At 43.9% G+C, this 14,137-nt stretch overlaps 1 protein-coding gene across 2 annotated transcripts in view; it reads left to right on the top strand.

Moving 5' to 3' along the window:
* Window positions 1-14,137, top strand: part of Crim1 (cysteine rich transmembrane BMP regulator 1) — a 183,853-nt gene that overhangs the window by 131,364 nt on the left and 38,352 nt on the right. For both annotated transcript variants that reach the window (XM_059248354.1, XM_059248353.1), the window contains exon 8: window positions 10,544-10,672. In XM_059248354.1, the coding sequence (XP_059104337.1) occupies window positions 10,544-10,672 (129 nt within the window). The remainder of the gene's footprint in view (window positions 1-10,543; window positions 10,673-14,137) is intronic.

The raw sequence follows: 14,137 nt of genomic DNA, 5'->3' as shown, positions 1-14,137 counted from the left end.
TCAGGGTGGGCGCTCCACAGCCATGAAACCAGGAATTCTTTGGGCCAACCATTATTCTTTGGGCAGAATGCTCGGATGCTTATTCATAAAGGTACCAGTTGAGCATCCTCTCACACTGGCATGAGTTTGAGATCACTGGCCTACAGAAACCCAGATCAAAAGACAGTTTTTTTTAAAGCTGAGTTTCCTACCTCTTCTTTTCACTTGAGAATTACAGAACTATTCGCAAAGATACCAAAACAGCGTCAATGCTACTGTGATGAGTTTGGCCTTGTCCCCACAGATCTGTGAAGGCCCCCATCATGAGGGGAAGAACAAGGCCAGCCAGGCGTATCACATTGTTCCAGCTCTCACCGGATGAGCTGCCGACTAAGAGATTTCTGTTCTCTTGGAGACACCATAGATGTAGTCAGACTGGGGAACAATGACCTCAGTCTGCCATTCAGCAAAGGTGAAAGGCGCCAGTGGCCGGTCACTAACATGGTCCAAAGCTTACCAGACCATATGAAAAGACATCACAGAGCCAGTCACATCCCCGGATGCTTTTCTTGTTATCGGTAGAGATAGAAAGTGATGCTACGGTCACAATGGGCAGGGCTGAGATCGGGGAAACCAGCTGTCATTCCACTTACCCGCTGCATTTCTGAGGCCTGTCTCGTTAATGAACGTGTCTGGGACCAGGTCAAGCAACGTTGCCACCGAGACCATCATGATAACATGACAGCAACAAGTGCTGTTGGTGTGACACGGAGCTTGACTCCCGTGTGCTGTCTCGCTTTGTAACCTCGCAGAAAGACCGTGAGACAGACACGGACCGTGACTTCTCCCATCTTCCAGAAGCCCAAGGGTGTTCATGTCACATAACGAGAGCTAGTGGTGGCTGCCACAGGGACCCAGGCTCCTGTGGGTTCCTGCCTCCAAATCCGTGGCTCCGGCACTATTTCTCGTTAGACTCACACTGTCGAAGAGAGGATGTGAGGGAGTGAGACGGGAATGTGAAGGCACCTGACAGTCGCGCTAAGAACCAAAAGCCGTTCCTGTCCCTGGCTGCAGTCACACCGCTGAGGCCCAGAAACTGTTGTTCTGACCTCTGGCGTGGCTTTTGAGCTCCGGTTCTTTTCCTGAGCCTCTGTCTAGAATTCTGATCTTGCTGACTAAACCACCGGGAAAACAGACTGGTTTGTTGCTTCTGCTTGTTTGGGGGTTGCTTCCTCCTCTCCTATTCTTCTGCCCATGAATAGCTCTCGGCCTGGAAGCCTGCCTGCTTTCCCCCAGCGCGCTTCCATATCCTCATCCAAACTTCGGATCACTTGACATCTGGTCTGAACTCTTCTTTTTCTCCCTCTGAGTCCTGGCTGTCTATTCTTTTTTTTTTTTTTTTTTTTTTTTTTTTTGAGCTGAGGATCGAACCCAGGGCTTTGCGCTTGCTAGGCAAGCACTCTACCACTGAGCTAAATTCCCAACCCCAGGCTGTCTATTCTTAATCAGATCATAAATGTGCTGAGCAGTCGGCAAAGGGCGCCCATCGTTCCTCCAGTGCAGTACGAGTTCCTGTCAGGAATATTCTCATACCCTTGCCCTGGTGGGCGACATCAAGAAAAGGGGTAGCCCCAGAAGTGAATTCTCCCAGCAGTTGGGTTCCAACTTGGTGTTAGGAATGCGGGGCATGAGCCCTTCAGCAGTGCTTTGTGCACTTGAGTGCATTTTGCAGCCGAAGGGAAAGATGAACTTTTTAGGAACCCAAGTGCCCTTCCTGAGTATCTCGTGATGTGCGAAGTTTCAGTTTCCGTGAGTTTTTGGTATTCCAAGTCTACTGGATTCACAGCAGCCCTCAGCTCTGCCTCCTTGCTTCAATGGCTCCCACTTACTAAGTACCGGTCATGTCCAAGAGAAGAACATCCCGAGAGACTTACTGTCCAGTGCTTCTAAAAGGAAGGCAGACAGAGACTAGATTGACCAGGGATAATATCAGATGTGCACCCATCTTTGCCAGTGAGTAAGTCCTGACTTAGTGTATAGATCTTGGCTCTTGTCCCGGTTGGATCCGTAATTAAATATGTAATCCAGACAGCCTGCTGAGTACTGAGGTTACAAACAGTGAGTGAGGCATCATTCCTAAAGTGGGATTCTCCACTTCCTCCCTGACCCTCAGCAATTTCCCAAAGGATGGGTTGAGATTATCAGAATTCTGACTGACGGGCCCACTAGCCTGTATGTAATATCTCTAGTAGAGTGTGCACACACATGTTCTATGCAGTGTAGCATATTGTCAGTTAAAAGGTGCCAGGGTACATTCTCTTTGAAAATGAACAATGGAAAGGCTGTCAGACTAATGTACAAGGTCTAGATTATTCTTGGAACTCAGGGATACTTTTTTTGAGTCATTTCAATTTCAGCTAAGTTAATGGAAATGGTTTCCCCACTCTGAATAGGAATTTCTTTTTAATTCTCTTTTGTGGTCACTTAATAATAATCTTATAATCATACTACTGTCTTTCCCTATTAAATATGAGATTGGTAAAGGAAGAAAAATATGTCCAGTGGCCAAGATTCTTTTGAAAAAACACGCAAAGTTAATATGGGTCTAAAATAAATAGATAGTTGTTTCTCTATCTGACCACAAAATAATACAGATCTTGGGAACATTTTCACACTATTCATTTTAAAATAAAACAGAGAAAGTGCTCGCAGATAAGTGCCACAGGAACTACAAGGATGTAGGTGTTGTTATGAGAAATATATACAAAGGGGGAAGAGATAACTTGATGTGCCGTGGCTGGAAGAATTTGAAAACGCCAAATGTCAATTTTTTTTCCATGACTTAATGAGATCTTCTTAAGTACACATAAATATTCCATGGAAACTCCCACTTCCAGATTAGGGAATTTCTCTGCTCCGGCCTTTTTTTTTTTTTTTTTCCTTTCGAGTTGTTCTCTACATGAATAGAGTTTTCCTCGCTATCTTCATTTGGGAAATTTTTAACTTCACTCTGCGTCCCTTCCCAGCCTGCAGTTATGTTGACAACTTGGTGATTTATTTCAGTGGCATTGTGACAAGAGAGGGGTCACATCTGTAAAGCAACTATGGTAACGGAGTGACATACGAAGATACAGTAAGACAGATAAGCTATCTCCTCCAGTTATGCCTTGGCCAACTTTATCTCCACTTTTATGGCCCCAGATGGGTTACCATTAACCCATGGGGGGGGGAGGGGGCTGGGGGGGCGGGCTGGAGGAGGCCTGATAGATTTAGCCATTGAACTGCCATATAAAGTGAGAGACGCTTTGGAATTTTCCCACTCATTGGCTGTTCACGTGGCTTAACCAGCCCCAGCCAAAAGAAAAACACAGCTTAAGGAAGAGAGTGCCTGAATTAAGTCTGAAAAGAGAGCATAATTGCTCATTTTTGTCTCTCATAATCAAATAAGCAGGCTTGGGAATTTACTGAGAAAAGCTATGTAAAACATGCGGTACATAAATTTAAGCCCAAAAGGAGAAGTACGGCGAGAAATGAGAGACGGAAATTAAGTTCATTTATCTCATTGCTCCTACTTGAAAATTTATCGCAGTACTAAGAGAATGTACGACTGCCTCTGCCCTTAAAAAGTACTTTTCCTAAGAATCTGCCTATAGTGAGTTTTTTTCCCCCCAGAAAATCTTTTCTTGGTATATGGGTGGGTACGGGTAGGGAAGCACAGGAGTCAAGGGCATTGCTGGGCAGCTGTTGTCAGCAGCTGGGGCCCTGAGCCTTCCTCCTCTCCCGGAGCTTAGCTCCAAAATGCAGCTCTTCAGAAGACCCTCCAAATCTAGAGCCGGTTAATTATCCCTGGCCGAGGCGGTCCTAAAGTCAACCTAGGGGGCGGGCCGTGTGTGCCATCTGCAGCTGTGTTTCCAGCATCTCCCTTCACCCACGCTGAGCTGCTCCTGAGCCTCCCCAGGCTTGCTAATCAGAAAGAGTGCTTCAGTCGTATCTCAGTGGAGATAATTCGTATGATTTGTAAGACCCAACCAGCTCCCAGCCGTCAAGGTAGTGAGAAGAACCTTGCATGGGTCCACTCAAAACCAGAGGCTCAGTAGAGTAAACCGAATAAGACAAAAACCACCCATGGACATTCTCGTTTATGCTAACATACATGGGACATGAACATCAGTAATTTTATCGGTTGTTTCAGACATGGATTAATATCATTAACACACATCTCAGCATGGATGAGGGTCAGAATGCATACTTTTCTGTCTTACTCTTCTTCCAAAGTCATGAAACTATGTCATGCATGACCACTATAAAGGTTTAAATTGGCATCATTTAAGGATGAATTTGAGCTCTTCCTTGGTCCTTCCCCTTCCCTTGCTTCTGATTTAGAGAATTCTCTGTGAGAGAAAATAAAGAGGAGCAAGTAGGGGAGATATTGGGGGGAAGGGGGGTTGTTTCAAGACAGGGTTTCTCTCTGTAGCTCTGGCTGTCCTGGAACTCAATCTGGTGACCAGGCTGGCCTCGAACTCACAGAGATCCGCCTACCTCTGCCTCCTGAGTGCTGGGATTAAAGGTGTGTGCCGCTGTGCCTGGCTGAGGTTACAGTAACTTAACACATTATATAACCTAAATGATCAAATCATTTACTTTATTATGTATTGCTGTGGCCTTGGAGTTTGAACTGTGCTTAAACTTTATATTTTGATCAAATTCATCATAATCACAATGTCTCAATTTCTCAACTGGGTAAAGTTCCTAGGAAATGCTCAAAGTATTGGTGGTGTGTCTCAGAAACACAACATCTGGTGCTAATTCCTCAAAAATATTAATGTTTTCCTGAAGCTGTTTTTACTAATAGTTTGTTGACCTTTCTTAGGATATGAAACATCCCTAAGTTTTAAGTAAATACAAAAAAGCAAAATGGACCGTATACATTCCTTTATACTGCTGCATAATATAAAAAGCTTCCTTCCAGAGTTCTGGCCTCTCAGACCTGAAACAAAAATTGGTGACTGACTGTCTGCACCCCTGACACAATCCCAGCACCTCTTCTACAACTGTGTCTTCCAGACAGTTGAGGGTGCTCGGGAAATCTTTGAAAAGTCATTGAGGAAAACACCAGGTAGAGGAGAGCAGTCGTTCCCACCCAGATGCAGCGTAGGAAAATAGAAACTGGATGTAGACATACCAAACACCCATTTTTGTTCTTTGTTGCTTCCAGGTTCAGAAACCATTTCTAGAATTCTTCAACACAAAGAAGCTGGTCCAGGGTTCCCTTTAGAAATAGTTGTAGACAAAGGCAATGACTCCCTGCTTTTCCCAGCTTTCTTCCTTTGGAGGACATTAAGGTATTTCTTTAATTCCTCAGCTGATTCAATACGAGATTGAGATGGACTCTCAGGATGATCCTGTAAGCAGCAATTCACTTTGGATTACCCCTTGCCGTAACCTGCCTTGTGCAAGCTTTTTCCTGACCCTCACAGAGCAGACACTAAACTGTTTATCTCCTTTGCAAGAGGTCTAGGGATAGATCTCTACCCAGCCGATTTCAGCAGACATCATATACAGGGAGAGCTCCAGAAGTGTTACCTGGACCTCTCTTCGCCCTGGTTCTGTCCACCAAACTTGCCAAGGGCAGGGGACTGCCATTATCCTTCTGGAAGGCATGGACTATCTGGTACATAATTTCAACATCACACCCTCCTGTCATACAGGAACATAAAATGTAGAGTGTAAATGAGAGTTTCCTTGTACCAGGCCAAGATTCATTAGATAATTTCCATATCCAAAGGGCTATGATAACCACTAGTGAAAAGGATGGAATAATAACCATGTCTAATACACAAATTCCAGGATATTGTGGCGTTGGGACAAGCAAAAATGCATGTTTCACATACTTCAGTAATATGCCCTCTGAACACAATTATAGTTTCCAGACTCTTCAAAATCACTTATTTTATACTAAGAACTCACTAGGATTAAAATCTGTTAAAAAGAGAGAGAGAGACAGACAGACAGACAGACAGACAAAGAAATGCCAGGTGGTGGTGGTGCACGCCTTTAATCCCAGCACTCACCCCTGAGGCAGAGGTAGGCGGATCTCTGTGAGTTCGAGGCCAGCCTGGTCTACAGAGTGAGTTCCAGGACAGCCCGGGCTACACAGGGAAACCCTGTCTCGAAAGAAAGAGAGAGAGAGAGAGAGAGAGAGAGAGAGAGAGAGAGAGAGAGAGAGAGAGAGAGAGAGGGGAAAGAAAGAAAGAGAAAGAAAGAAAGAAAGAAAGAAAAAAGAAAGGGAAAAACCTCACCAACTTTTGGTCATCACTCTTTCAGAAGTATAAATTCAGTATCACTTTAAAAAAATCTCAACTCAGCATGACAGCAGAAATGCCTTGCGTCAGAGCTCATTATTCAAAATAAGGGATTGGACTTCAGCTTTCTTAACCATACTTTCTTACTCAAAAGACAAAAGAAATTGTCCTGACATAGTAACAGGACCAGTTCTGAGATTGTATATTAATAGGTTGGGTGGAAAGCAGCCTCTGGTTGATGATAGCAGCTTTTTCTGTAGCCTGTTCATGCTTGGATGTTTTTGTTGTAATGATTTCATAGAAATGGAATTACTGTATAGGCTCACATGCAAGGAACTGAGCACGCTAATGTTCAGGGAGTATTGAAAGGCAATATTCTGTGACTTCAGATAAAATATTAAGAGACAGCTAGTTGCCTGCCTGTGTGTCCATTAAAATTCAACAGTTATTCCGGGGACGCAGAGCAGTGGCGGCAAGGACACAGACATGCATTACCGCCCAAAAAGCTTTTCAACTTTGCTCCGGTTTATATTTGAATAGAAAATGATATACTTATTTGTTAAAGGTAATAAAATGAGATGTCAGATATTAAGGTGACTCATAAAAGTTAGCTGTTGGAGGTTATGATATCACAATAAATATTGTTGGGTTCAGCTTGATCTGTTGAGCAGAACTTGAATAACTCCAGAGTAAATTGGCAGTTTTTTAAAAATAAGTGATTTATTGAGTGTCTCTGTTTTTCCCATATTAATTAATGACTTTTCAGTGTACATACTTGTCAATATTTTCCATCTAATACAGGAAAAAAGAAGAATGGAAAATGTTAATTTTAGAAGCAGAAAATAATGGTTAACCTCTTGCATTTGACCATGTTGTTGGAGGTCTTCAAGGCGTCCATCCAGAATGACTTACTCTACCTAAAATATTTTAAATGGACATTTTAGAATCAGTCCGTACTCAGCAGCCTTTCTGTACATTTAAGTTTTCTTTGTCCAACTGAACCAAAGGTGGTTATACTGAATGCTGTAGGTGAACACATTGAACATATTACCTGCTCTGGGGAAGGGTGGTCAGCGGCATATCGGGGACACACCCAGCTGTGTAAGGCGTTTGAATAAAACATGGGGCTCCTCAAGACAATTGTGTTCTGATCCTCAAACACCCTGGTCTGTATTTTTCTTTCACTTCCTCCCCTCAGGTCAGACTCCTAATCCTATCCATTAATCATATAATGTACACCGGAAACTAATATGTACATCACGACTGAGGAAAAGTATCCTCTGGAGGTGGAAGACTGCCTTTGTGAACTTGGAGAACATGTTCTCTTACCACACCCTTAGAACTCAGTAAAAGTAAAACCCTATCCCTTCCCACGATTATTACACACTCTTCAATGTCACTTTAATCTTTCCAAATATATTTTTCCATAATCTATTCCCTGAAAGGAAAAGTTTCTCTTGAAGTTCACATCTCAAATGTCAGTAAAGAATACAAGGATCTAGTGTAAATATGCACACTATGTTTCTTTACCCGCTAGCTGTGTGCTGAAACCGTGTCTGTGGATGGAGTTCAGAGTCTGTCCCGAGTCCTTGGTCTGTTAACTCTCTAGAATATAGCACTCCTTCCTCACTGGGGTAATCTTTAATGTGGTTTACTTAGAGCTGATACATGTGTTCTTTTTATGCTTCACACTTACAGTTGGAATAACTTTTGATACGACATCGGCCGTCTTGTGGTTGAGGGCTGGAACAGAACCATTATTTGGGGTGACTAACAAGAGTGGTGATTTTAAAGAGTGAATAGATTTGGAAACTAGAGATGTATCTCATAAATTTTAAGAGACTATGGGACAGAAGGGTCACTGCATCTAAGTCATTACGTCTTAAAGCTTGCTTAAATTTTCCTTTTTTTTTTTTTTTTTTTTTTTTTTGATGTTTACAGTTGCCTACCAGAAAGACTACTTTAGTCATTGAAGGAAAAAGGGAAATTTTATACCAGTGGGAAGCGTGTGTAAAAATATCTGGAGGATATCCTTTAATAAACCACATATTAGACTAGAAGTGGAGATAAAGCATGATGCCCTCACCCTGTCCTCTTTCACCAGGAGATTGCTGGTGGAACATCTTGTGAACAAGTCAATGTTGTCTCCTACATCCAAAGAGTTGAATCACTGTCCCGTTTTAAGAGACAGATAAAACTGTAGAACTCTTGACTGTAGCAGCGGCAACACATATTTTGGTCTGTCTTCCTTAGTAACGGGAGCTGAAACTTGAGAAGACAGTGTGGACGAATGGATGGAGCGCTGGATGGCAGGCTAGGAAACTCTGCTCCCTTCTATTCCCAGCCTGCTCCTGGGTTGCTATGTACACCTAGATAAGCCACTTAGGCTCTGCGTCTCATACTTTCCATCTGTAAAAATGTAGGTAGAGACACTGTACTTGGCCATGTCACACAGATAACGTAAGAAATGGCTCGCTTTGAAGACGTCCCGGCATCTTTTAGTTGAAAGGATGCTGTGTAAATGCTGTCGAGGTCTCTTTCCTGTGGCAGTACTGTTTCTACTGCCTAGCATTCCATAAACCGTCTCTTCCCAGTGAACACAGAATGGGTACCATTAAATGAGCTCTGTACTGCACTGTTGGTAAGAGTGTGCTTCTGAAGCCCAGATGTGAATCTTGGGTCTTCCCCTTGATCCTGCAGTGATCATGAACAAATCAAAGTGCTCAGTTTTCTCGTGTATCACATGAGGATAATGGTAAGGACCACCACAGCTGAGGGCAGTGATACTTCAAGGTACTTACAAGTAGCACATACACAGTATAGAAACAAAACAAAAGAAAAAAATGCTTCGTACGTGACAGAGTATATACTTACTGTCCAGAGCAGTTCTTCCTTCTCAGAATGGAAGCTGATCCTTGCTCCTCAATAGTTACATCTCACTTTGCCACTGTCACTAGCCTCTGGGCCCAGGGCATAAGCTCTTAGCCAATATTACCCATCACATCATCTGTCCTAAGTGATAGATTATCACAAAAGAAAATCAGGTGTTATTCTAAAACACGTATCTGATCTATTAATTTTTTTAAATGCTGACATATAGAAGAGGTGCTGGAGAATGGGGACTCATTGACAATGGAGAGGACTTGCTATACAAACATAAGGACCTGAATGTAATTGCCAGCACCCATTAGAGAGACGGGAGGCGGGGGAAGGGTGGGTAGACAATAACCAAAGATCTGTCTGGGTAGGCAGATCTCTGGAGGTCACTGACCATCCAGTTTAGTGGCTTCACTGAGCTCCCAGTTCAGTGAGAGACCCTGCCTCAAAAAATGAAGTGACAGGCTGGGCGGTGGTGGCACACACCTTTCATCCCAGCACTCAGGAGGCAGAGGCAGGCAGATCTCTGTGAGTTCGAGGCCAGCCTGGTCTACAGAGCGAGTTCCAGGACAGGCTCCACAGCTACACAGAGAAACCCTGCCTCGAAAAACAAACAAAAAATGAAGTGACGAATGATTGAGGAAGAAAACCAACATTCATCTCTGGCATCCACACACGTGCACAAATATGTATACCTACAAAACACACATACATACACACACACACACACACACACACACACACACACACACACATACACACACGCATGCACAAAACAAAACTTTACAACTTTGATAGATAGTGATGGAAGACCATACACAACATTGACCTCTGGCTTCTACATGTAGACATGCCCCCATACACACACATGCTATAGACTACAAACATACACACATATAACATACTCTTATAATACATGAGCTCAGAAAAAAAATCAGGAAGAAATGGAAGAATGGGTACATTTAAGTTGAGTTAATCTAACCTCGCTTATCTGATGTCTATAGTGATGTCCTACCAGAAGATATTGTTTGAGGGTAGCAAAGAGGGCACAGACTGCTGAAATACAGGAGGACAGTGGAGTGACGGGGAAGTCACTCCAAAAAAGGTAGCACTGTGGTCCAGCACTTGCCTCACATCTGTGGAGCCTTGCTTTTCACACCCACGAGGAAAAAAAAAGTGAAATATTTGCATTATCAAAAAAATCTTAATAAAGATACTTGTTTCATGAGTTAATGACAGTACGATATTGTAAAAGTTTAGGATGAGATGGAAGCTATTGATGGGCCTTTTGTAATTACTGCAGTGTGGGATTTCAGAGAGTGAATACTATCTCAGGAGTAATAACATGTTTCATCGATTCTTTCTTCTTCTTTCTACATTATTAGAGCCAACCTACATCACAATTGATCCACCCGCGTGCGGGGAGTTATCAAACTGCACCCTGAGAGAGAAGGACTGCATTTATGGCTTCAAACTGGATCACAATGGCTGTCCAACCTGTCAGTGCAAAAACAGTAAGTAGACAGATGGGTTTTTTTTTTCTCTCTCCCCTGAGGCCTAATAGGATCTTGTCAAAGCATATTATATGATTGAATATCTTTTCACTCCTGTTCAGACATTGCCTTGACAGCCTGAATAAAAGGGGGGATGGTGATAAGCTTCGCATAAACAGTTTTGCAGTCATTTAGAGAGTACTCTTGCCTTTATGGTTCCCATCTTGGTTTCACTGTGTTCGTCTTCGGGAAGGGTTGGGTATCTCCTTGCAGCTGCAGTTGGAGAGGCGTTTGCATCCCTGAGTGGCTTGGGAGCGCAGCCTCATCGCCTTAAGCGGACAACCTAGAACTCCTTTGCCACGGTTAGCCAGTGACAGGAACGTTGTGTTTTTCCCTTTCCCTATGTGGCAGCCATAATCCTTTAAAAAAAAAATGCTTCACTCAGGACCTGGGGAGATGGCTCAGTGAGAGATACTTGATGCAGAAACATGAGGACCTGAATTTGGATTCCCAAGCACCCATGTGAAAGTTGGGTGTGGTGGCATGCACCTGTCACCCCAGCCCTGGGGAGTTGGGGTTGTAACAGACAGACAGGACGATTCCTGGAGCTTGCTGACCAGCCAGGCTAGACAAAATGGAGAGTTGTAGGTTCCCTGAGAGACCCTATCTCAAAAATAAGGTAAAAAGTGATACTGTAAGACACCTAACATTAACCTCTGACCCACACATACATGTACATACAGAGACAGACAGATAGACAGATGCACGCACGCGCGCACACACATGCACACGCAGAGAGCTTTATTTTATCAACCCCAGTTCTGCCTCAATGTAGATTCCAATCATGTCTCTGAGCCGTGACCTCTGAAACTAGACAGAATATATAACATTTCTCCCACAGGGGAAAATACACCCCACACGTTTTAAAACTATTTTGAATTCTCCTAATTCCTCAACCAGAATAAGCATCCGACCGACATCCCCTTCTCCATCACCAATGTGGCATGCTTTCTAAAGCTTGGTCTTTTCCGCCTTCTGACACACGGGGTATCATTGTCTTACCCAAAATGTGGCTCGGAAAGAGACAAAATAAGACCTCAGAATTTGGTCTGAATTCAGCGCTGTTTCTTGCGTGTGCTTATGTGAGCTCTTTGGCTTGCACGCTGTGGACTGCTATTGAGTTGATAAGCAGCCAGTGCCCCTGAGGACTTTCAGGTTAGCTGCTGTTAGGTGCTTCTCTGTTCCATGTGAAGATGTTGCAGTTTTTGAATTCTGTTAATGTAGGGCCAACACAACAAGAAATTTATGCTAATCATTTCAAGCCATTTTCCAAGTAGATGAAATTGTTTTGTTTTTATCTTGATAGTGTGATCTTATGTCTTATGCCTCCCAGCTTATGGTAAATAAGTACAACTTACACGCCCTCCTAAATCACTGAATTAAAAGAAATTAAACTGTATAGAAACAAGGAGAGAACCCGAGTACCAAAGAGCTATCATGTCATGGCATTGACCATTGTCTCCACCCTTCAAATGGCGCATGTCAGCTCCAGCCCCACAAGGTCTTGACACAACACTCTTGCAGTCCTGTCTGAAGTCAAGGCTCATTACACCCACAAGGCTCCTTTACTGAGAACTCTATTTTCAAAACAAACCAAAGCTGGTAGGGAGCCATTGTTCTTCCTAGACTTAACTTTGGGGGAGTTTGGAATCCTCTGCCTTTTTTTGAGTGACATTTGGCCTGTTTTCTGAAATCTTTCCCTATCATCTCTGATCTCTCCCAAACACAGACAATGATTCTATAATAAGCAAGTCCTTCATGGGCTTCAGGGTATAATTATCCTGGGCTTAGAGGCTTGGACTGACTGGTGGTGAGAATGTATACTTCCTGGGGTATGAGCTGTCTTGGTTGAAGGTGCCTCTCAACTGTAACAATCCATTGTCTGTGCCAGTATTTTTGATGAATGATAAAATACAGTCTAGGAGTTGAATAATGCCATGAACTCCAGCTCCATACTAGCACCATGGCATCTGCACTGTGAGCTGTTACTGCTTCAAGGGTGTCTAAACCCGACATGCTCATAGCTGTTGCAATCTTAGGGCTTCAGGTAAGCCTCCCACCCACCCGGGGTGGTCCTGCCTTCCTACACCTGCTCTCTGTGTGCTGTGAGGACCGGCCCTGGATCTGCGCACGTCTGCCTCTTAGGCTTTCCTTGGGAAAGCCAAGTCTGCTGGGGAATTGCCTTGGCAGCCTCGTGTGTTTACAGAAATCGCCAACCTTGTCTTCTTAACACCAGGATAATTGGTAGTTGTGGCAGGAAGTGTTTACACTGCAGGCCTCCCAGTGCCTCTCGAGCTACGGTTCTTTTTCAGTATGGGGTCATACCTAAGTTTTTTTTTTTCCCTGAACGTCTATGAAGCCTAAAAATACAGAATTAACACTTGCCCGCTGCCTCACTCACCCTCTTCACCTGGCTTTGTGATTCTAAAGTGTTGGCCACCCAGCTCCACCCATGTCAGGCTCCTATCATTTCATTAAACCTGAAGAAGGGGTGAGCCTCATTTGTCAACGAGGCAAGTGGACGGCTGTGGCCAGGCTTTCAAGCTGGAGACAGAGGAAGCTGCCCCCATTCGCTCTGCCTCGACGTTCAGTTCCTCTCTATATTTTGAAATTTTCAAAGGCATGTAACTGTGGACACGGCTTGCCATAAACTTCCATCTCATTCACCTTTAGGAAGAAATATATACAGGAGAAGGTTGTACTTTGTGCCTATGATTTTTTTTTTTTTTTTTTACATAAAAGGGCTCCATTCAGTATTTGCAATTTTTACTCACTTTTAGAAATTATCCAGTCTTTCCTTCCCTTTATCTTTTACCACCTGCTGTGGTCCAGGTATGGTGTTAAGTGTTCAGAGCACTGTGGTGAATGCAACCCGCGACATAAGGAGAAATCGCCATGTTAAGCCCAGTGCTGTAGTTTATAAGAGTAACTCCTTCTAAAGCACATCACTCCTTCCGACAGACTCAAGGGTTGGGTCACAGGGAAGTAAGGAGGTCACTGCCTTCTGTCTACTATCAGGGCATGCTTAGTACTCCAACTGTGCTCTGCAGTGATTGGCTAAATGAAGAGGCAAAGAGCCTTCGGATCAGGGGTACCTCTGGATTTAGGGCTGTCTGATTCCCCTTGGAGATCTGACTGCTCCAGTCAGACATCCATCTCATCACACTGAGTTGCCGGGCCCCAGGGTTGGTCTTGGCAATCCGCTCACTGCTCCCCTAAACCTAGAGTTGAAAACTGAAGTTACCAGTTTGTCTGATCACATGCCCGTGCCCTTTACTTCCACCTCTCCACTCCTGTTAGCCATCCTGGTGATTCCGAGTCAGAGCAGACTACATCGGAGGGATTGGGATGAGGGGCTCTACTTCTGTGTCCTTTCCTCTGGGTCCTCATCTGTAGAGGGCAGACACCAGTACCTAAGTCGTGGGG

This window comes from Peromyscus eremicus, chromosome 22, assembly GCF_949786415.1.
Source record: "Peromyscus eremicus chromosome 22, PerEre_H2_v1, whole genome shotgun sequence".
In the NCBI taxonomy this organism is placed as follows: domain Eukaryota; kingdom Metazoa; phylum Chordata; class Mammalia; order Rodentia; family Cricetidae; genus Peromyscus; species Peromyscus eremicus.
The sequence above is the reverse complement of the archived record's forward strand: the minus strand, read 5'-3'. Positions and strand labels throughout refer to the sequence as shown.